Source organism: Candoia aspera, chromosome 4 (assembly GCF_035149785.1).
Source record: "Candoia aspera isolate rCanAsp1 chromosome 4, rCanAsp1.hap2, whole genome shotgun sequence".
NCBI classification, from domain to species: domain Eukaryota; kingdom Metazoa; phylum Chordata; class Lepidosauria; order Squamata; family Boidae; genus Candoia; species Candoia aspera.
The window spans coordinates 116918106-116940208 of record NC_086156.1 but is presented as its reverse complement, the minus strand read 5'-3'; the positions used below and the strand labels follow the sequence as shown (position 1 = coordinate 116940208).

General features: G+C 50.4%; 1 protein-coding gene and 4 non-coding genes across 5 annotated transcripts; 2 read left to right on the top strand and 3 right to left on the bottom strand.

Moving 5' to 3' along the window:
- Positions 1-6849: 6849 nt before the first annotated feature.
- On the bottom strand, positions 6850-6921 carry TRNAQ-CUG (transfer RNA glutamine (anticodon CUG)). Its single transcript has one exon. It is a non-coding gene; the product is annotated as a tRNA-Gln (tRNA).
- Positions 6922-8268: 1347 nt separating this feature from the next.
- TRNAQ-CUG (transfer RNA glutamine (anticodon CUG)) lies at positions 8269-8340 on the top strand. Its single transcript has one exon. It is a non-coding gene; the product is annotated as a tRNA-Gln (tRNA).
- Positions 8341-16187: 7847 nt separating this feature from the next.
- Positions 16188-18792, bottom strand: HES7 (hes family bHLH transcription factor 7). The gene is made up of 3 exons (XM_063303135.1): positions 18587-18792; positions 17806-17893; positions 16188-16970 (listed from the first exon to the last, which is right to left on the bottom strand). Exons 1-3 carry the CDS (start codon positions 18680-18682, stop codon positions 16567-16569), a joined length of 588 nt encoding a protein of 195 aa, XP_063159205.1. The 5' UTR covers positions 18683-18792; the 3' UTR covers positions 16188-16566.
- A 2087-nt stretch (positions 18793-20879) lies between these two features.
- On the top strand, positions 20880-20950 carry TRNAG-GCC (transfer RNA glycine (anticodon GCC)). Its single transcript has one exon. It is a non-coding gene; the product is annotated as a tRNA-Gly (tRNA).
- Positions 20951-21434: 484 nt separating this feature from the next.
- On the bottom strand, positions 21435-21505 carry TRNAG-GCC (transfer RNA glycine (anticodon GCC)). The gene has a single exon. It is a non-coding gene; the product is annotated as a tRNA-Gly (tRNA).
- Positions 21506-22103: the final 598 nt, after the last annotated feature.

The following is a 22103-nucleotide window of genomic DNA, read 5'->3' as shown; positions in this document are numbered from 1 at the left end:
TACACTAGACTCTCCAGCCCAGCCTTGCCTCTTGCAAACGAAGGAATCCGAAGATTCCCAGTCCAAGAAAACCGGAGAAGTTCCTGCCTGCCGATCCAGCCCATTGCCCAGCCCTGCCCCGTTCTGCCATCCAAATGTCCCGTTTTTGTCTCAAGGAAATATGGTCCACCTACCCTGAGATACTAGTAAGAAGGATGGGAAAATGTGGGCTGGACTATGATATCATTAGATTGATACAGAGGTGGTTAAACCATTGTACCATCAAGAGCTGCACTTTAAGGTGGAAGCTGGTATTAGGGTGAGTATTGCAGGGTTCCATTTTAAATGACTTGGGTTAGAAAGTGTGATTATTAAATATGCAGATGACCCAAACACCTTAAAAGACTGCATCAAGATTCAGGAAGAACTTGACAAGCTGGCCAGTGGGCAGAAGCCAACAAGGTAAACCAAACAGGGACAAATGCGAAGTCCTGAATTTGGGTAAGAAAAATCAAAGGCATGAATAAAGGAGTGGGGCTACTCCAAGCAGCATTACATGCCAAAAAAGATCTCGGTGTTTTGATAGCACCGCACTTTAGGAAGGACTTTGACAAACTGCTTTGTACGTCTGCAGATGTGCACTTTTTTAGCTGACTATAAATGGGAATTTGGGGTTGTGTTGAACGGAGATGGTCCGTTTCGGAGACTAAACACGAAGTGTGCTCCATGGGAGTTCACTAGTTTGTGGGAATATCCTAAAAAAAAAAACGTCTTAGCCAAGAAGTACTGTTTTGTTTAGCACCAGCCAAAATGGAGGTCCTAAAACTTTCAAGCTCCCCACACAACTTTTCGCCAAGGGAGATATTGCAAACCACAGGAGAGGAAATGAAGAAAACGGTCGCAGCCCGGCTCCAGTTCCAACAATATTGTTCAAGGACAGAGCTGAAGATGAAATGACTTTCCGCCCTTGATGTTTCACGGCAAACCAGGATGGCCTTTGGTGGCAGGGAGTACCTACGGCTGAAACACAAAAATCAGATGTCCAGTCCCGCTGCAGAACTAAAGCTGCTGCTCTAACTTTCAGCCTTCCAGGTCTGTTGGACGACTCCCAGCTGACAGGATGAACTGGGACGGCTGGGAGATGCAAATCAAGTTAGGGACAAAAAGGCTGTGGCCGCCCACCTGGGGCCGAATAAGGACATCTTCTGAATGAAGCAAGAGTCTGCACTGGCTGCTCCTCCAAAGCCTGACAGGAACAAACAACACTGCAGAGGAGGTGAAAATATATTCATTCCTGCTCCCCGTGCAAACGGCTTGAAACACAGGAAGCAGTCCCACACTCCCTCGGCAAGAGTTGTGATTGTGCCAATGTGGGTTGCATCATTGTCTTACCCTTAGAGGCAGCTTGCGGGCTGCACCCTGTTGTGATCCTTGCTGTGTTACAGCAGATCTGCGCTGGCATAAAGAAGGAATGTAGGAACCTTATACTGTGCCCCGCAAGAAAATCCAATGTTTTCATAGGTTTTTTTTATCTAGGGCAGTGTTTCTCAAAGTTGGCAACTTTAAGACATGTGGACTTCAACTCCCAGAATTCCCCAGCCGGCTAGGGAATTCTGGGAGTTGAAGTCCACATGTCTTAAAGTTGCTAACTTTGAGAAACACTGATGTAGGGGTAGTGGGTGACTGGCCTTTTCTATATAATGTAGGACCCTTATCCCCAAGTCAAAGCAAAGCTGCAACACGTGGGAATTTAGCTGCCCAAAATTTTATCCCCGCACCATCAGTGCTACTAAACTAGATTCCCAACCCATGAGTGGGACATCCAGGAGGGAGGCAGGGAGTCAAAAAAGTCAAGATGGCAATGCCACCAAAAAAGGTGGTAGAGCTTTGATGACAGGGTCAGGGTGCCATCTTGACTACAGCTAGCCTTGTTCTTAATGAATTATTTGGGCCTCTTTTTAAACGGGGTTCCATAACTGGTTTCTCCCTTTCCTCATTTCCAAAAATAAGAAAGAATCCAAACTGAATTAGGGATTTTATAGTCACGGAGATGAAAATTGGTTTAAAAGGGGGGTGGGGTGGGGTTCCTGTTTGTTTGTTTTTTAATCATTTGGGGCTCAATGGAGAACTGTGTGGGGTTTTTATCTTGGTTGGAAGTTGCATTTCTGTACCAGAAATATAAATATAGATTTTGTAATGGTTTTATGCTGTCTTTACTGTATGTCTTTTGGCCACGCATGATGGGTCACGGACCACAATAAAGTTCTGCGCGCACACACGCCTGTATTTTGCATCACTGAAGTTGACTCAGGACTGCTGTATTTCAAAGCAACATACCTTAAAGACGAAATTGTCTAATCAACCTGGGCTGGCATCAGGTTTTAAAACGTTAAAAGCATCACATGACGTGACAAGAAAGAATGACACGGATCGGTCCAGAAGCGTGAGAATGAAGCAGACTCTCTTGTGGAAATGACAACGGGTCAGCCGTACCGCACGATGATCGATCCTCAATTAGTTACCAGAAAATACCCAGAGAAACAGATGATGTAGCTCAGTTCAAAAGTTTTAGAAATGATTCACAGCGCATTGAAGCCCTTGGAAGGCAGCCAAAGAGGCCTTTGTCCTGCAGCAGGTTCATAGAATCATAGACACATAGGGTTGGAAGGCACCTTGGGATCATCTAGTCCAACCCCCTGCCCAGTACAGGAATCCTCAGATCGTCCTGCACAAATAGCTGTCTAACCTTTGCTTGGAAATCTCCAGTGATGACGCCCCCAGGACTCCAGGAGGGAGGCTCTTCCATTGCTCAGATGTTCTCACAGTCAGGAGGTTCCTCCGACTTTTACATCTGGATCCCCCTCTGAAAAGCTTCCACCTGTTGGTTCTGGCTCTACCCTTGGGCCCTTTGGAGGATAAATCTACCCCCTCTTCCCTGGGACAGCCCTTCAAGGATTGGAAAACTGCCTTTAGGTTCCTTCTGTTCTTTAGGCTAAACACATCCAGGTCCTTTTACCATTCTTTGTAGGGATCAGCCCCCAAGCCCATCTTCGTTGTTCTTCTCTGCCCTCTTTCCAATTCCTTGGCATCCTGCCTGTAGCGAGGTGACCAAAATCGGATAGAAGATTCCATGTGCGGCTTGACCACGGCAGCCTACAGCATGGACTCCCCATGATCCATCTCTCTTGACACAGCCCAAGATCACATTAGCTCTTTTGGCAGCTGTGGCACGCTGCTGGCTCCATCCTCTCCACTGAACTGCATGTTGTTGGATCAGGCCCAATGTTCAAGTCCCTCAAGATCTTCTTGAACCTTGAGCTTGTCTTCTGACTGATTTGAACTGATAATAATGACGATGATGATGACGACGATAAGTATTGTGTCTGTCTGTGTGTGCGTGCGTGGTATATTCACTTAGCACTTTCATGATTTAGTAGTTTAATATCTTATTCACAAAGTTTTATAACTGAAAGAATGGGTTTTAAGTATTTAAAATGTTTAGCATTCTGCTACTTATCTGCAGGGTGTATCTTAGTTTAATCCACTTTGTTTCTACCAGTCATCTAGAAAATGTTTATGTAACTTTACCTGAGCAATTTATCTCATTGACAAAACTGTATAAAATGCGGTTATCATTTCTGTAACGTATTTGAATTCCTTTAAAAATAGCTCAAACCAGCAGATTCAGAAAGGGGTCCCCTCCGCTGGAGGCCTTCAAACAGAAGCTGGATAAGCAAAACATTTTAGCAGACCCTGCGCTGAACAGGGGTGGATTAGATGACCTCTGGGATCTTTTCCAACTCTGTGATGCTATGGCAAAAGAATCCATTTTCCTGGTTTCGGGGCTAAAGGCAAAAGATGTGGGGGTTCAGTTTAGGTTTTTAAAACTAAAAACCTTTAAAAAGTTTAACCGTTGTGTTTTAGCCCAAGGAAACATGATTTTGGAAACAAGGAACAGTCGGTGATGAATGAAATGCCTGTGAATTCTAACCATGACAAAACACACACACACACACACACAGACTGATGTCCCTCCAGTTTCTTCAGGCAACCTGTGGCAGTTTTATTCTAGTTTAGGTTTGGGATACAGAAGTGGGATACAGAAGTGATCTAGGATGGTCTTCCTCAAGTCTGCTGGCCTCCAGATGTGTGGCTGGCCAATGGCCATCCTGGCTGGGAATTCTGGAACCTGTGGTCCTGAGACATCTGGAACGCTGAGCTAAGGGGCAAGAGGATAGTTGTGTTGTCCTCTGCTTGCTGGGCCATCTCCGCTGTTAGGATTTGCAAGCTGCCTCAGCAAAAGTCACATCTGAAGAGCGGCGCGTCCATTTTCAAGATAAAACAAAAATGAATGAAACAGAAGCTTTGGACAAAGAAGACAAGATGGCAGGCCCTGTGGCTCCCCCAGGAGCCTTTGCCAATGTTTCTCAACCTCAGCCACTTTAAGATGCGTGGACTTCAACTCCCAGAATTCCCCAGCCAATTCTGGGAGTTGAAGTCCACGCATCTTAAAGTGGCTGAGATTGAGAAACACTGCTTTGGACTTTCAGAGAAGGACCATATCCTCCTTGTAGCCAAATGGCATGGATCCAGCTCTTGTTAAATTCCTCCGCCTCCACCAGGGATGATTAAACCGTCATACCAGTTGCCATGTGAAAAGATTCACGTCTCCTGGAACTTCCTCCAGGTCCACCTGCCGCTCGTGAGTGTGCAGCCGTCTAATCGCAGGGTGGCTAATGAAGCATCCAGTGATCTCCTTGGGACCACGTGGCCCAGGGGGCGAAAAGCCATGACTCATCAGCTTGGAAGAAAGGCAGCCCAGGCTGAACCTGAGCCAGCTGCCTTCGGGAATTTGCAGGTGGGCTCCTACCTTCCCAGCCTCTCCTTTGTTCAACGCGTTGTACAGGAGAGGGGAGCTGACCACAAACTTTTCCAAGCCCAGGTGACTCCTAAAGAATCTGATCTGCGTTGCTCACCTGGAATTCCAGATGGGTTGGGGAATAATACCCGGATTTCAGCCACGGTGGGTGTCATAGCCCAGCCCACCTGAAAAGGCCCAGTTGGAGAAGGAGGCTGGTGGTTGCAATCTGCCGCAATGGCCCTGCGTTCGCCTCGGAAAATAAGTTTTAGGCCGTTCCGCTGATAAAAGATCCTGATGATGCTCCTGTGCGCAAATAAAGTCATCCCTGAGATTAATTGGCCGGGCCTATTTGTGCGTGACTTTGGGAAGGATCTACAAATGCAGTGGAAGAGAAAATAATGTGACAAGGAGGCCCTCTTTTGTCTGCAGCATCCCTGGATAAATCGCAAGGATTCTGGTTGGTTTGCTTTTGAAGGATTTTTGGACGGCTGGATTCTTCTCCGTTGCTTGACAATCATCTGTCCTCCAATGGAGCGTTTGGCCAGGCCACGCCTGATGCTCAGCGTCATCGCTGGCCAGAAGCTCTCGCAAAGGGAGGAAGAGCAAGTGCACTTAGTAGTTAAAGGAAGTTGAAGCTGAGCAATAAATTTGGGCACATTGGAATTTCACACACGTGGGCTCCTGCACAGCTTGGAGCATGCAGTTTGGACAGGAATGAGCAAAGGTGCTAGAGGAGCCATGCTGGCTGGGGAATCCTGGGAGTTGAAGTCCACATTTCTTAAAGTTGCCAAGGTTGAGAAACACCACTCCAAACAGAATACAATTCTTTAGATACCATCACTTAAACAATGACATTTATTATGCCCATATGCTGCCTCCTTTCCACACTATTAGGGAAGACCACGGCTGGTTTTCATTCTCTCTCCTTCCCAGGGTCACCCAAGGCGTGATTTTATTCACACTTAGTCCATCTTCACTACCACCCATGTTCTCAAACCTCCCTAGCATGTTCCTTTTTCCTGTCTGCAATCCTACAAACCAAGGATCACCTCCTGCAGGTGTCCACCAACCAGATGTGCTCCAGATGCCACCCGAGAATTGGAATTCCGACCGGCTGAGACAGTCCCAGGTCCTGGAAGGCTGCCCATCAACAACTGTATTTGGTTGCTGGATGTCTAGCCTGCCTTTCCTTCAGAAGCTCCAGTTTGATACACTTTCCCCTCCTCCTGTTTTTCCAACAACTGCCCAGTGAGGTAGGCCACTGGGGTTGAGCGACGGTTGGAACATCGTGCAGTTGGCTTAGTCAAATCCAGGGCAGGAATTTCCTCGAGACAAACAATGTTGATAAACCTCAAGGGAACCCCCGTATTTCAGAAACAATGGACAACGGATGAGTCGCCGGGGGCCAAAAACAAGACACATGCCTTGTCTCTGATGGCCTTGAGGATCCCTTGCTGAAGGCACGTAGGCTTTTGCTGTTGATACCAACAGATGGGTGATTCTTCTGTCTGGGCAGCCTTTATGGCTTTTTGACTGACAGGTTGACTGCATGATTAATTTTTTGGTGGACATAAGAATACCTAAAAGTGTAAAAACAATTTACTATAAACCAGTTTTTCCCAACCGTGGCAACTGGAAGACTTCAACTCCCAGAATTCCCCAGCCAGTTCTGGGAGTTGAAGTCCACACGTCTTCAAGTTGCCACGGTTGGGGAAAAACTGCTGTAAAGTGTGAAAAGCAACTTAAAAACAATAAAGGTAGAGCTTTCCTCTAGGGTGACCTGGTTCTTTGCAGAGGGGCCCTTCTCATTAATGCATTGCGTCACTTCTGAATTTCCATGTGCACTTTATTTACCCACAACGTCCTTCAGTTTAAATCTTTTTATGCAGATTGTTGTTTCTGCAACTGGTTGGTTTCGTTGTTTGCTACACGGCAAGCATTAAAACAATGCCCTTGCCGTAAAAGACTTAGCCAAGCTAAATACTTTCTAGGTCAGCAAAAGAAGGGGCAGGTCCCACCGAGATTCGAACTCGGATCGCTGGATTCAGAGTCCAGAGTGCTCACCATTACACCATGGGACCCTGGCGGGTGGCCGGTGGCACCACCGCTCGCCCCCCCCCGCCGTAGAGAAGGAGGCGGAGACGCCACCAGCCAATGGCGTCGCGGCTGTTTTGCATTTTCCGTTCTTCGCTCGCTCGGCTTTTGAGAACAAAAGGAAAGGTGGGCGGGCTTTCACGCGTGGGCGGGCGTAGGCCCGTTGCTTGGGAGAAGTGGGCGGAGCCTTTCCCCCTCGCTCCAGCTTTTCCACCCCCCCACCCCGAGTCGGGTTAACCCTTGACTTCCCAGGCTGGAATTCATTCTTCTTCCTCCTTTTTCCTCCCCGCCCGGAATAATTCAGATTTTTCTCTCTCCCCGCCACCCCTCCATTCCGATTTCTTTTCCGCTTCTCCCCTTTTTCTCCCAGGTTCCCGGAAATCGGTCGGCGCGGCGGCGGCCCCCCAGGTTTGTTTTACGCTTTGCGAGCCTTGCTGAAAATTGGGGGCGGAAAATGGAAAAGGGGAGATGGCGGTGCAGGAAGGCGGTCGGGCGAACCCGGGAGAAACCCGCTGGGGGAAAGAATTGCGGGGCTTGCATCCTTAAAACGAGGGAAGGGGGGATGCATCCTCTTTGCAGCGTTCTCTGGAACTGCAGCGGGTTGCAAAAAGAATGATCCGGAGGTTCTGATCGGCGCACCCTACGACAACCCTGCGAGGAAGGGCATCCGGGCCGGCTGGTCACTGAGGTCAAGGAGAATCAGCCTGAGGCTGGGTTTGTTGCCCTGGGCAGAGGTCAGCTGGAGAGGATCCTGGAAAGGTGCTACTTGGACAAGAGGTGTTCAGAGGCATAGTGGATTTGGCCCTGGGGAAGGGGTAAGGCTAGATGACCTCTAAGACCCTTCTAACTTCACGAATCTAGGGGCCACTCTCTGATTTTTTCCAGGGTGCAGGCCTCAAAAGCTTCATCATTCTAGACCTGCGTTTCTCAACCTTGGCCACTTTAAGCTGGGTGGGCTTCAACTCCCAGAATTCCCCAGCCAGCCATGCTGGCTGGGGAATCCTGGGAGTTGAAGTCCACCCAGCTTAAAGTGGCCAAGGTTGAGAAACACAGGTCTAGACATTTAAAACAAAACAATTGTTTCCAGATTTTGGCAGTGCGATGGGATGCCCAGGATGCGGAGAAGGGAATAGGAGGGAAAAGGATTACAGGGCAAGGCAGTATTTTTCAAACCTGGCAACTTTGTCTGGGCTTCAACTCCCAGAATTCCCCAGCAAGCTGAGCGAGAAATTAAGGGTGAATGCAAAACAGCCACGATGCCATTGGCTGGTGGCATCTCCGCCTCCTTCTCTACGGCGGGGGAGCAAGCGGTGGTGCCACCGGCCACCCGCCAGGGTCCCATGGTGTAATGGTGAGCACTCTGGACTCTGAATCCAGCGATCCAAGTTCAAATCTCGGTGGGACCTGCCCCTTCTTTTGCTGACCTAGAAAGTATTTAGCTTGGCTAAGTCTTTTACGGCAAGGGCATTGTTTTAATGCTTGCCGTGTAGCAAACAACGAAACCAACCAGTTGCAGAAACAACAATCTGCATAAAAAGATTTAAACTGAAGGACGTTGTGGGTAAATAAAGTGCACATGGAAATTCAGAAGTGACGCAATGCATTAATGAGAAGGGCCCCTCTGCAAAGAACCAGGTCACCCTAGAGGAAAGTAAGTTGTTTTTTACAATTTACAGCAGTTTTTTCCAGCCTTGGCAACTTGAAGATGTGTGGACTTCAACTCCCAGAATTTCCCAGCCTTGCCAATTTTAAGAAACACTGGTCCAGGAGAAGTCCGAAACATGAGAATGAGACTCAGAGGAACACTGCCTTAATTACGCTAGGTATAAGTTGATCTGGAGACTGGCTGGGAGTTGAAGTCCACATATCTTAAAGTTGCCAAGGTTGAGAAATGCTGGGTGAGAGAATCACTGATTAGGTTCCAAGATTGACAAGCAGACCATGAGGAGAGAAAATCTGGAGTTTCATCAACTTTTCCCTAACCTGCTGCCCTGCAGATTTGCAGGAGTTACAACTCTGACAAAATTTCACACATGGCTGACAAGGGAATCTGGGGGTTGATGCCCAGCCTATCTGCCAAGGAGCCATTTGAGGCCAGCCAGATTTCTCTCTCTCTAAAAGGGATTTCAGGAAGTGGGGATTTTTTCTCTCTCACCCCACTTTTTCCAAATTAAAGGGGGTGTCCTATTTTTAGCTCGGGTCACCTTTATGGAGGGTGCCAAGGGGGCTGGAGTTTGCCCCTTAGTACAGCCTTTTCCTAAGAACTCCAAGTCCTATTATCCCCTGCCAGCACAAGTGCTCCAGCCAGAAGCAACAGAAGTTGGGGAGCAGCATATCGGAAAAGAAGCTGATGCAGAGACGTTTTGGCCTCTAGGTGGGGATGATGGGATCAGCAGTCCAACCTTTGGGGGTGGTAGTAACCCAGGGAAGTCTGGCTGAACAGGCTCCTTTCTAACACCCACCTGTTACATTTTGCAAGGATGGCAAACCTAGGAAACCAGAAGCACTTACTTGGTTTTCTGGAAGGATCTTTTGGGCTAGTAGGGTAATATAACAAAGCCTCGAAAGCCTGTCAAAGCCATTCTCCAGATCAACTTATACCTAGCGTAATTAAGGCAGTGTTCCTCTGAGTCTCATTCTCATGTTTCGACCTTATCTTAGACCAGTGTTTTTCAAACTTGACATGGCTAGGGCATTCTGGGAGTTGAAGTCCACATATCTTAAAGTTGCCAAGGTTGAGAAAACTGCAGGTAGTCCTTGCTTAACAACCATTCAGTGATGGCTTAGTGACGGTTTTGACTTACGACGGTGCTGGGAAAACCGACTTATGACCGGTCCTCACACTTACAACTGTTGCAGCGTCCCTATGGTCACATGACCATGGTATGCGTGCTTAGCCAGTTCACATTTATGACCGTCACAGCATCCCATGGCCATGTGATCGCCATTTTCGACCTCCCCGCCAGCTTCTGGCAAGAAAAATCAATGGGGAACCACGCGATTACTTAATGACCACGTGGTTCACTTAATGCCCGCTGTGATTTGCTTAAGAGCTGCTGCAAAAAAGGTTGTAAAATTGGGTTGGATTTGCTTGATGACTGCTTCGCTTAGCAACCAAAATGCCGGTCCCAATTGTGGTCATTAAGCGAGGACTACCTGTGCTTTGACAGAAGGCAGCAGGCCAATTTTCCACTGCCAGATAGATTAGTTAGTGTAAGAGGTTTTTTTTTTCCTATCCACCCAGCAGCCACACGGGGGCGCAGTAAAATCACCAATGGCTCCCTTTGAATTCAATCAGCTGTTGTTTTGCCAGTCAGGGATTCTGGGAAATTTTGCCCAGCTGGTCGGATCCTCCCTGAGCAAAAACTTGAAGTTGCTTTTGTGGAACCGTTCAGGTATGGAAGCTAAGAAGGGTCTGGTTTGGCTCGTATTTGGATGGGAGACCTCTAGGAATCTCCCTGGCTGCAGGCCAGATGGGGAGGTTGAAAAAAATCCCCAGAAAGAAAGCGTTCAAGTTGTGGCCAAGGAGATGGCATGGAAGGGGGTCCCTGAGGGTCTGGGGGGAGCCTAGGGCCGTGCCAGATGTGACGGACTTTTTTACGATGACCAACTGGCATCGTTTCTTTTCCGAGTGTGATGTCCTTCTCTCTCGACCTGCAGCATGGATGCTGCCCAGCGAGAAGCTGCCGTCTGGTGCGTAGTGCAGTCCGGCACGCTGATGATGGAGTACTTGCGAGCCCGGGGGGAAGCCTCTTCCGCAGCAGCCTCCCGGCGCCGGTGGGCGTTCCTGCGCTCCCTGAGGCAGGGGGGGTGCGAGGACGACCGGGAAGACGAGGTCGAGGAGGAGAAAGAGGAGGAGGAGGAGGAGGAGGAAGTGGAGGAAGAGGAGGAAGTGGAGGAGGAGGAGGTCTTCCTCACGAGGCAGTCCTCCAGCGCCGGATTCAGGCGCGGCGGACGCCTCCGTTCGGTGGAGAGGCGGTTCTGGGCCCGGCCCCGGAGCACCGAGTGGTGGGACCGCACGGTGCTGGAGACCTGGGACGATAGCAAGTGGCTGCAGAACTTCCGGATGCGCAAGTCGACCTTCTTGGAGCTCTGTGCCCGGCTGTCTCCGGCGCTGCAGCGCCAGAAGACGCGGATGAGGATCCCCCTCAGCGTGGAGAAGCGGGTGGCCATCGCCATCTGGAAGCTGGCCACCTCGGTCTGCTACCGCGACGTGGGTAACCAGTTCGGAGTGGGCAGGTCCACCGCCGGCTCGGTGGTGCTGGAAGTCTGCCGCGCCATTCAGAGGGTGCTGATGCGCTCCACGGTGAACGTGGGGAACAGCCTGGCGGACATCCTCCGGGGCTTTGAGGCAAGGGGCTTCCCCAACTGCGCTGGGGTGGTGGGCACCACCCACATGCCTATCCTGTGCCCCCCTCACCAAGCATCGGAGTACGTCAACACCAAAGGCTACTATTCAATGGCCTTGCAAGCTCTGGTGGACCATCAGGGGAAGTTCACCCATCTGAGTGCTGGGTGGCCAGGGAAGACCCACGAAGCCAAGATCTTTAACAAGTCCACCTTGTTCACCAAAGGGCAGGAAGGGACCCTCTTTGCTCCTGGCCCCGTGGAGGTAAATGGGGTATCTGTCCCCCGAGTCATCCTAGGAGGACCAGCCTACCCTCTCCTTCCATGGCTGATGGTCCCTTACACTGAAGACCTGGATGAGGCCAGGGAGTCCTTCAACGCCACCTTGAGCCGCTGTCAAGAACCTCTGGAGGAGGCCTTCAGCCGGCTGAAGGGCCGGTGGCGGTGCCTGACCGGGCGCAACGATTGCGCCGTGGAGAACCTTCCCCGCCTCATCTCGGCCTGCTGCGTCCTGCACAACATCTGCGAGGAGAAAGGGGAAGCCTACGAGGAGAAGTGGGAAGCCGAGGCCAAGCAGCTGGCTGCCACCTTCGAACAGCCGCTCCAGCGCCCCGACACACGCATCAAACCTGCCACGCGGTCAGAAAAGGTGAGGGAGGCCCTTTGCGCCTACATGGCCAGCAAGGTGTGAGAAACAGGGAGGCCAGCCACAGCTGCAAGAGCTTTGGAGAGAACTTGGGGAGACTGGCGTGAACTGAGCCCTTGCACCCAGGGTGCGGCCAGGCGTCCACCCCAGAGCCGCACCGAGGCTTCGGCATAGCGTTAAGCTGGCAGATCGTGACCTTGCAATTGATTTTGGTGTGAGGAGTCAGGAAGGTGTAAGGTAGGGAATCCACAGAGCACTGGTTCTCAACCTTGGCCGCTTTAAGGTGTGTGGACTTCAACTCCCAGAATTCCCATGCTGGCTGGGGAATTCTGGGAGTTGAAGTCCACACATCTTAAAGCGCCCAAGGTTGAGAAACACTGCCTTACAGGACTTTGTCTTTCAACAAGTAGGTGTGAGTCATTAGATTATTTTGGCACCGTTCAGACTTGTTTTGCAAAGTGGATTAACCACTCCAGTGCTGTTTATCTGCCTCCACATGGACTCACGCCTTTATTTAGTGCTTAATTCGTATTAGCGGGTGATTGAGGTTACACATGGGCCTAGAGCCAAAAACGGCAATTGGGCACCCTGGGCTCCCTGTTGCTGTTGAACCCAGCTCAAGCCCAGGTTTGTATCCATGTCAAGCCGGTTAACAGCCTTCCCCAGCTAGTGTCCTCTCCGTGGGCTGGGCTGAGAGCGCCCCTGGAAAGTTGGGGCCAAGTTTCCTGTATGTTCCTCGAGGGAAATGCCCGACTCCAGATCAGTGCTGGTGTTTGTCTCATTCCTTCCTGAGTTGCTGGGAGTCGGGCGGTATATAAATTTAAGGAATTATTACTATTAATCAAAGCTATTTTCAGCAGTATCAGGAAAGGGTCAAAAAAGTCAAGATGGCAGCTGCGGCTGTGTAATTGAAGCCCCCTTCTTACAATGCCCATTAAAAAGGGGCGGGCTTCAGTCACGGCCAGCATCTTGACAATTTTTTTTAATCTTCCCTCGGGACACCCCTGGCTATTTTTATATTGGGCATTTTCCGTTACCGCATAATTCATTTCTGGCCTTAAAAATCCACAGCTGCATTTGCACAGCAGAGTTAATCTGGGTATCCAAGCCACGCACAGGTTTCATTGTAAAACTCCCAGAGTCGCTGTTTGAGTGCGATGGGCGGTGACTAAATTTGAAATGTAAATAACTATAAATAAATAAATTCAGTTAATTCCCATATTGCTCTTCCTCTTCCCCAACTAGCCCATTTTCTGGGTTTGCATTGTGCATTAAACCATAAACCAAACAGGACAAATGAAACCACAATCACCGTTGAAGAGTTAAAGCCAACCGATTCTTTACTGACATCTCTCCTAAACCAGCCATATATCAGTTTCCCAGATGTGGGTACGCGGCTCACAAAAGAGAGAGAGGCAAAGCATTTTTTTTTACCATTCTCCTCTTCTCCAGCTTGAGTTCAGGCTCAGCTCCCCAAATTCCAGCTGCAGAGCCAGGTAAGAGACCATGAAGATATCAGAGATCAGACAAGCCATATTGAGACATCTCAAAACTTAAGCCTACAAGGCTTGTGCGATGGGAAGGTTGCCTGCCTGTGCAGAAATGAAAAAACACTTTTCCTCCATGACACTCAGCGTGTCAAGGGGGCACAACCAAAAGTGATGGAAAAATTCCAAAAGGACTTCTCAGATGGGTCAACCAGAGAGCAAATAAATATAGGGTTAAGTGCAAAAATACACATCCTGGGACAAAGACCCTTAACTTCACATCCTCACTGATGGAGTTGTCTGTAACTCCACACAGAAGCGATCTCGGGGTCATTCTTGGTGACAACGTTGTGTGCGTCTGTTGGAAAAAGGCAAATTCTGGGCTAGGGATTGGAAACTAAAAGGGTAGTGTTGTGATGCCATCAGACACACCTACAGCAGTGGGCATGCTGGCTGGGGAATTCTGGGAGTTGAAGTCCGCACGGCTTAAAGTTGCTGAGATTGAGAAACATTGATTTATTGTATGTCTGAACCGGGGGACTGTGGATAAGAGCTGGAAAAATGCAGAAGAGGACAACCAGCCCCCTTTTTCAATTCAAAAAAGCTGAAATGTTTGGGCTCCTTAGCTTGGCAAAAGGGGACAGAAGGGAGCTGCGACTGAGATGCGGAAGTGAAAGATGAGTGGAAGGAGTGGAAGATTAAAAACTGACCAAAAGATGCTATTCTTCATGCAGCACATCACGAACCTATGGGCTTCACAACCACAAGGTGTGGGGATGGGCACGCCCTGGTTGGCTTGAAACAGGGATTGGAGAAATTCCTACAGGACAGATGTTTTGAGGTCCCTCAGCCTTGAAGACTCCATGGCACCTCCAAGTTGGGGGCAGATGCCTCCAAATCTTACTTGCAGGAGAGCAACTGCAGGAGAAGGGAAGGTCTCCATCTCTGGCTTATGAGCACCCCAGACAGCTGGTTGGCCACCAGGGGAAACAAAATGCCGGGCTCTTCTTTTGAGGCAAACATCCATCACTTCTGGAAAACTTTCAGGGTGATAGGAGAAACACCTACAAAGCCTCCCCCCAAAATGATACATAAATATATTATTGCTTTGCTCAATACAGACGCATCCAGGCAAAATCAGTCCGATTTCAGTCAGTGGGACTTAAATCTTTGTCCCATTGAATTCAGTGGGACTGCTGCATGTTCATCTGGAAGAATCTAATCCAACGTTTCTCAGCCTCAGCAACTTTAAGATGCATGGACTTCAATTCCCCGAATTGGCTGGCTGGGGAATTCTGGGAGTTGAAGTCCACACATCTTCAAGTTGCCAAGTTTGAAAAACACTGATCTGACCTATAGTTTTCAACAGAAGGAAACTGCCTGTAAGCATTGCTGAATGAAACAAAATTTTACAAGCCACAACAAGCATGCAAAAAAAAAAAAAAAATCTAAAAATTTGGACAGAAAAACTAAAAGAACATTTGAATTTTAAAAAGAATCAATAGATCTTCTACAAGCACATGTAAACCCACATGCTTGCAAACAGGTACATAGGGAAATTCAAGTACAGTCCATTTTGCACATACAAAAGTTTACTTTAAACTTTAAACGAATTAAAAGTAACTTTAAATTCGACAGACAACGGATACGGTTGAAGAGGTATGGAAACCAGATTTCCTGCATATTGCGTGTGAATGTCTTCTGTCTAAGTTGATTACCCCATCAGTAGCTCTGTAAAAGATACAGCTATAGATCGTCGATTAACAAGTCATCTTTCTACAGGAGTTTTAAAAATCCCCCATTTATCAGCCATATACATTTGTTCCTTTCTCCCCTGCCCTATACATTTCAAGTCATCCCTTTTTCTGGCTCTAGAACCCTAGCAGCACAGGATAAGACAAAAGTACATTACTATTTCTTCCAACCAGAGCCGTGTCCTGAAACAATATTAAAATATATTTACACACCGTATAATGCTATCAAAACCCAATCGAGTGAGAAAACCCTTTCAACCTACCTCCCCAGCATTCTAGTCCTGGTGTTAATTTTCTCAGCAAAGGCCTCCCCAGCTGGTGTGGAGCGCAGATGTGCTACTGAAAGAACTACACAAAGGGGCCACCACCGAGGAGGACCCACTTCTCATAACTACTCTGTGCGGCTTTAAAACTGCAAAGCATTCAGAGTTTGGAGCTGACTTGCAGCTGCTGGATTGATTTCTCAGTCATTGAGAAATCGGTGTTTCTCAGCCTTGGCAGCTTGAAGATGCGTGGACTTCAACTCCCAGAATTCCCCAGCCAGCATGGCTGGCTGGGGAATACTGGGAATTGAAGTCCACGCATCTTCAACTTGTCAAGGTTGAGAAACGCCGAATTAGATTGATGCAATGCCTTTTGTTTGGGAGCTCAAAGTGGCAGATGTAGCATGCCTTCCTATTTCCCCCCAGAACTACCACCCTGTGAAGTAGGTTAGGCTGGCCCAAAGTCCCTCCTTGCCTCACACCTCTTTGGAGAGAGGGTCCTGCCCTTGGCTCAAGAATTTAGCAGGCTGCTTTTCCAACAGTTGTTTACTTACCTGCAAAACTTCATGGAATCCAGGATTCTAAATCGACAAGTTCTCACCTCCTATAAAGCCGACCCTTGTTCACGAAGCATGCATTTTACAGATTTCACTCTATCAAGTTTATGCTAAACTGCAGCACGTCTCAACCCTGGCACCTTTAAGAGGGGTGGACTTCAACTCCCAGAATTCCCCAGCCACCCTGGAGGGCTGTGCGCACTAGCATTTAAACCCTTTAAAAGCAACTTCTGAAAGAAAAGAATTTTTGAAAGAAATGAACCCAGCACTAGGTGTATGTGAGTTCCCAGATTATGCTAAACCTTCATTTTCAAAACCAGGGAGTACGGATGAAGCCAACTGACTGTGCATAAACCAGGGTTTCTAAATCACTCCAATGGCTAGGACCCCACAACGCATTCAGCCAGACAAACCGTCACCTGGCTCTGGGCAATGTGTGAATCCAAGCCACTAGTCCCTATGAAATCAGCCAGCAGGAGAACCTTTCATGACAGCTGTAAATTGCAACATCACCGTTTGGGATTTTATTCTTGAAGGAGCCAAAAGGACGGGCCGAGGGGGGAGGGAATATCTTTGCTCTAGGGCCAAGGACGCCAGAAAGGGGGCAGCGGGGAGATGCTTTGGGCCAAGGCATCGTTTTTGGGAGGGTGGGGGTGTCTCTGTTGGCTCCCCAGTCGTCCCGTGCTGGAGGAAGGCAGGTCTGAGCTCGGGAAAGTTCTGTTTAGCTGCAACAGTGAGCAGAAAGCCTCGGGGGTCCTGGCCGGCGATCCCTCGGAGGAAGAGCCGGGAGAAAGCATGGCAAAGCTCCAGTCCTGGGGTGACAGTTCCGCCTTGGATGCGAGATAAACATGCAGCGTCTCCCATAAGTGGCTCTGGAGCGACGGGTGAGTTTGCTGGATGAAGGCCGCCAGGTGCCCAAAACACGCCCGGAAGCCCATGGCGTAGCAGGTCTGCAGGCCGCTGTCTTCCGAGGGATCCCCTCCTGGAAGAGTGCAATCGGAGAGCCGGGGAGAAGGCTGGTCACGCCAAGCACCGGGCGATTCGGCCCCAACCGCCCCCTTCTTACTCCTCAGGGAGGGGGGGCTTTTCGGCTTAAGACAACCGAAAAGGCATTGCAGAAGGGTGGCCGGCGAAAACAGGAGCCACGTGGTGCCCCCCCAGGAACCACCGGCAAAGGTGGGAAGGCTTGAGGCCAGCCATTCCCAGCCTGGTGCCCTCTGGAAAATTCTTCCCCAGCAACATGGGGACCAGGGATTAGACGAGAGAGGAGGCCGAAAGCACTAAAACTGATTGGGGCCTACTTTTTATTTCTTTATTATTAAATCATTATCCCCCCCCCCCCCGCTTTTTACATGAACACTCCAGGCAGCTCACACTACTATGGAGAGAGGGGTGTGTGCACTAATCGTGCCCTGGAGGTGAGCCCTGTTCTTACTCTGCACATCCTCCCGTGCAGTGTTTCTCAACCTCAGCCCCTTTAAGCTGGGTGGACTTCAACTCCCAGAATTCCCCAGCCAGCATGGCTGGCTGGGGAATTCTGGGAGTTGAAGTCCACCCAGCTTAAAGGGGCTGAGGTTGAGAAACACTGCCCTAGTGCTTGCCCCTCACCCAAATGAAACATGCTAACAACTGAAAACAGCTTTTTCCAATAGCTCCATTTGCCAACTTCTAGAAATTTGGGGAGCTGACCCCCGGTTGGGGATGGCACACAGAAAGGGCATGCATTTTAAGTTTCCTTCTCTTTTTTTTGCTTTTCATGCTTTGATTCAGCTCCCATGCATATTTTCCTTCCCAGCCACCATGCAGGTGAATTGTACCCTGGGGTTTAGCCATGTTCCTCTCCTGCAGGTATCCCACAGCAAGCTCCAGAATCTCGGCCTTCTCCACTTTGGGATTCTTCAGGGCCTGTAAATAAAAGAGGTCCGAGGAGATGGCTGAAGGGGCAACCCCATTGAAAGGAGGCAGGCACGCCTACCAAATGCCTGATGTTGCCTGCTCAGTGGAACCTCCATATCCATGAGCAGTACATCTGTGTCCCATTTGCTGGGAGAAAAAAGAGTGGAAGCTTCAAACAGGGGAATGAGGAACATGTGATGAGACAAATCCAGCAGGGCGTTTAGATCTGCATCAGTGTTTTTTCAAACTCGGCCGCTTTCAGATATGTGGACTTCCAGATGTGTGGACTTCAACTCCCAGAATTCCCCAGCCAGCCATGTCACAATATATACTCTACCAACTCAGTGCCCCTTAACCAACCACAGATGTTCCTCTATGGGGAAATTGCTGCCAAGGAAGAAATGACCACACAAATACCTGATCAAGTGTCCGGGGCCACCTATTTCTCTGCCATTTTTATGGATACCACCTTTAAGAGCTGGGTCAGGTAGAGCAATAGCTCCATCTGCTGGCCGTTAAAGAAATAACTCTATCATCCACTTCAATGCACTTGGAGGAGGTCCAATGAACTCTACGGAAATCTAAAGAGCACATAATTAATCTGGACTGCAGATCAGCTCTTATAACTTTGTGGAGATGCCCTACACCACACTTGCAGGTGGGGGGAGAGGGGACAAGCCTCAGGGGGCATCACTCACTGACCTGGCAGTGGGTTCTCTGCAGGAGAAGTAGGCGCAGCTCCTCCAGGTTCCTATTGATGCGGTCCCGGCGGCGTTTCTCCACCAGGGGCTTCAGCATCTAGGCACAGAAAGAATTGGGGGGTTGACCCCTGGATGGGGTGGGCTGTACACACACATGGGGGCCTGCGCGTGCCTGCTTGCCAGTGCCCTTTTCCACCAGTGGATTGCCACGGGCAATTCTAAATGCACCAGAAAATTCAGATTTGGGCAATCCTCTGACCATCCCTTGTGGATTTAACCTTTGCACTCTGCACCCAAAGAAGAGATGGAGAGTCCCTTGGTTGGCTGCCCACCTAACACCTTGTCCTATAAGAGGGCACATGGGCGGGGTTCACACAATCAACCACCCCTGCAATCAATCCCTTAGCTCAGTGTCTCTCAACCTCGGCAACTTTGAGACTTGTGGATTTCAACTCCCAGAATTCCCCAGCCAGCCATGCAATTCTGGGAGTTGAAGCCCACAGGTCTTATGAAACACGGCCTTGAAAAAAGGCACTTTAGGCATACAGAGAACACCCAAATCACAACCATGTGGAAAATCAGGAGGCTTTCCTAAACCATCTGCAATCCAAAGCCTGGTTACTGGAAAATAAAGTTCTATCCCAGGAATAGATTTCGCGCAGGAGTCGGAAACGACTTGATGGCAAATAATCAGTCAATCAACCCAGCCAAAGATGATCGTGGGGAAAGGCCAGCGCTTTTTGCCTGCCCCCCTCGGGTTCCCGGGCCAGGGACTCCCCTTCCCCTTCCCGGTTATCTTAATCGTGGTTTGCCGAGGAAGCCCCCAATCTTCGAACGCGAAGCGGGCGCCGCGGTCCTGGCGGGGTCTCACCCCCGCGAAGCCAGAGGAGCGCAACGTGGGAACGAGCTTTCCCGCGGCCTCCCTCGGCCCGCCGGGCGCTGCGCCCTCGGAAGCCCCGGTACCTTTCTCACCCCTCCTGCCTGCGAGGTCTCGGTGGCCAGCATCCTCAGCCCCGCGGCCGCCTCTTCCCCGGAGATGCGCCGAGTGAGGCAGCCGCCCGCGCCGCCCCTTTAATCCCTCGCCCGCCCCGCCCCGCCCGGGGGCCCGGAGGTGTGAAAAGGCCGCGGCTCCTTGCACGCCCCCCCGCTCCGATTGGGAAAGGGGGAGAGGGGTCGTGCGCAGGGCAAAGAGGGTCCTCAGGGGTCTTGTTCCTTCGCACACGTACACGTGCTTAAGCACGCATTCACACGAGCGCGGGCCTCCCCAATCAAGAGGAAGAGAGCTGAAAGTCTTACCCCATCTTCCCACCCTCCCGTTTGCGTTTTTTTCCAAACCCCGTCTCGCTCTCTTCTGGAGAAAGCCCCCATCTTCTCTTTGCCAAATCCACCGCGCGGCATTGGCTGGGTGCGTTCACACGAGACATCCGTGGTTTACTCCACCCAGGTTTCTCGGCTGGCGCGGCGCTTCTAAATTCGAAATTAAGGCGGCGGCGGGGTGTGCGCGACCAGCTCAGCTACAATGGGGTTTGCCGGTTGGTCTGTCGTGGGAACTCAACCCCCCGCCCCCGAGTCAGGAGTTCAGGGTGAATTGATATAATTCGGGATAATAATCGGCCTGTAGACAGGGAGCGGCCCGGGCGAGGAAAATGCCAAGAGCGGTGTAACTTAGCTAAGGCAGCCCTCTCTTTCGTGGCGGGGGGGAGGCACTTTCTAACGCCCCCTCCCCCGAACACCTTTCATAGTCTTCGCTTGCATGAGAACGCCCAAACTCGTTTGTTTTGCCCTCCACCACAGTTGTCCAGCGAAGCAGACCCCTTCAACTCCGGGCAAGGCGGATGGGAGTTGTAGTCCCACGCGCCCGGAAAGTAGTTGGCTGTAGAAGAGGCTCGGGACGGAGGGGCGGGGGCGAGAGACACGGCCCGGAGCCTGAGGCTGGGCATCTGTTCTGCCTTGGGTCCGCTCTGCCGGCTTTCTTTTATCTTTGCTGTCTATCATCTATCCACCTTTCTATCATCTGTCTATCATCTATCTTTCACCTGTCTTTCATCTGTCTATCATCTATCCATCTTTCCTCTACCTATCTATCTCTATTTTGGAAGAAGCCAATGGCGGATTACGTTTCTGCTTGTAGTGTGGCCAGGGAAACTGCAGGTCCATGAAGTCATCAGGAGCTGAACTCCAGTTGGAGGAAACTTATCCCCTTTTTCAAGAATAGAAAAAAGGGGGGAAAGAACCCCCAGACATGGAGGGATGCACAATAAGAGGACGAATCGCCAAGGCCGTCTCCGGGTGGTGCATTGGTGGTTCAGTGGTAGAATTCTCGCCTGCCACGCGGGAGGCCCGGGTTCGATTCCCGGCCAATGCAGCTGGCATTTTGACCCAGGGATCCATTTTTCTCGAAAAATACATGTTACCAGACGTGAGATGGTTCACAGGGGAATTGTATTTGCTCAGCCGTCTTCCCTCCGTGCCTCTAGACCCACAGAGATCTGTGAAGCAGAAAAAAATCATTTTATTGTACGTTATTACAAGGGAATTTCAAGGAGGCTGTGAGTTCTAGTCCTGTCTTAGGCACGAAAGCCGGCTGGCTGACCTTGGGCCAGTCCCTCTCTCTCAGCCCAACTCGGTGCAATGAGGACTAGCCTCCTTGTGGGGCACCCTGGGCAACGTGGCTTGTCACGGCTAAATAGTCCACACATCTGGCTGCTGGACCTCACAAGGATTTCCCAGCAAGAAAAAAAAAGCAGCATGAACACCGAACTGTTATGCCATACGGTTAAAAAAAAAACAAGTGAATTAAAAATAAATAAAACCAGTTGGAAAGGAAACAAATAGGGCAAAAGCCTCGTTGCATTGGCCGGGAATCGAACCCGGGCCTCCCGCGTGGCAGGCGAGAATTCTACCACTGAACCACCAATGCGCAGTGGAGAACAGCTGGATGGCCCCTTTGATGGAGTAAAAAAGCCAGCGTTTGCCAAGTTACGAAGGTGAAGCGTCTCTTTGGCGAAAAAGGAATAACGATTACAAATATTCGCTTGGTACATTTACGGTATGAGGTATTGTCTGCCTGCGGGCTGCATAAGCGGGCCTGGGGGCGTCCAAAGCAACGGACGCCACGCTCCAAAAGCTTTCAGCTCCGATGGGTAGCTTTATTTACAGTTCATAAAGATTCCTCCACGCTGTACCTATCAGGCCGGCAAGACTCGAACCCGCGCCTCTGAGCAAGTGCAAAATGCGCCTCGCCCACCCGATCCCTCCGGACGCCGCTCTGCGCATCTGGGCCCAGTGGGGAGGGCCTCCCGCTCCTTCTGGGGCTTGGCGGTCTCCCCTCGCCGCGATTCGGGTTCCACCCTCGCTCGCCCGGCGCTGGCCCATCTCACACGCGCGTGCGACGCCCCTCCGCCCAGCTGTCGCCCACCAAACTGCGCGGCGGGCGGGCGCGCTGGGCGTGTGAAGGCTCGTGTGAGCTTCCAGCGAGGTGCGAAGCCGTCCCCCCGGGGGTTCATCAAAGGACAGGC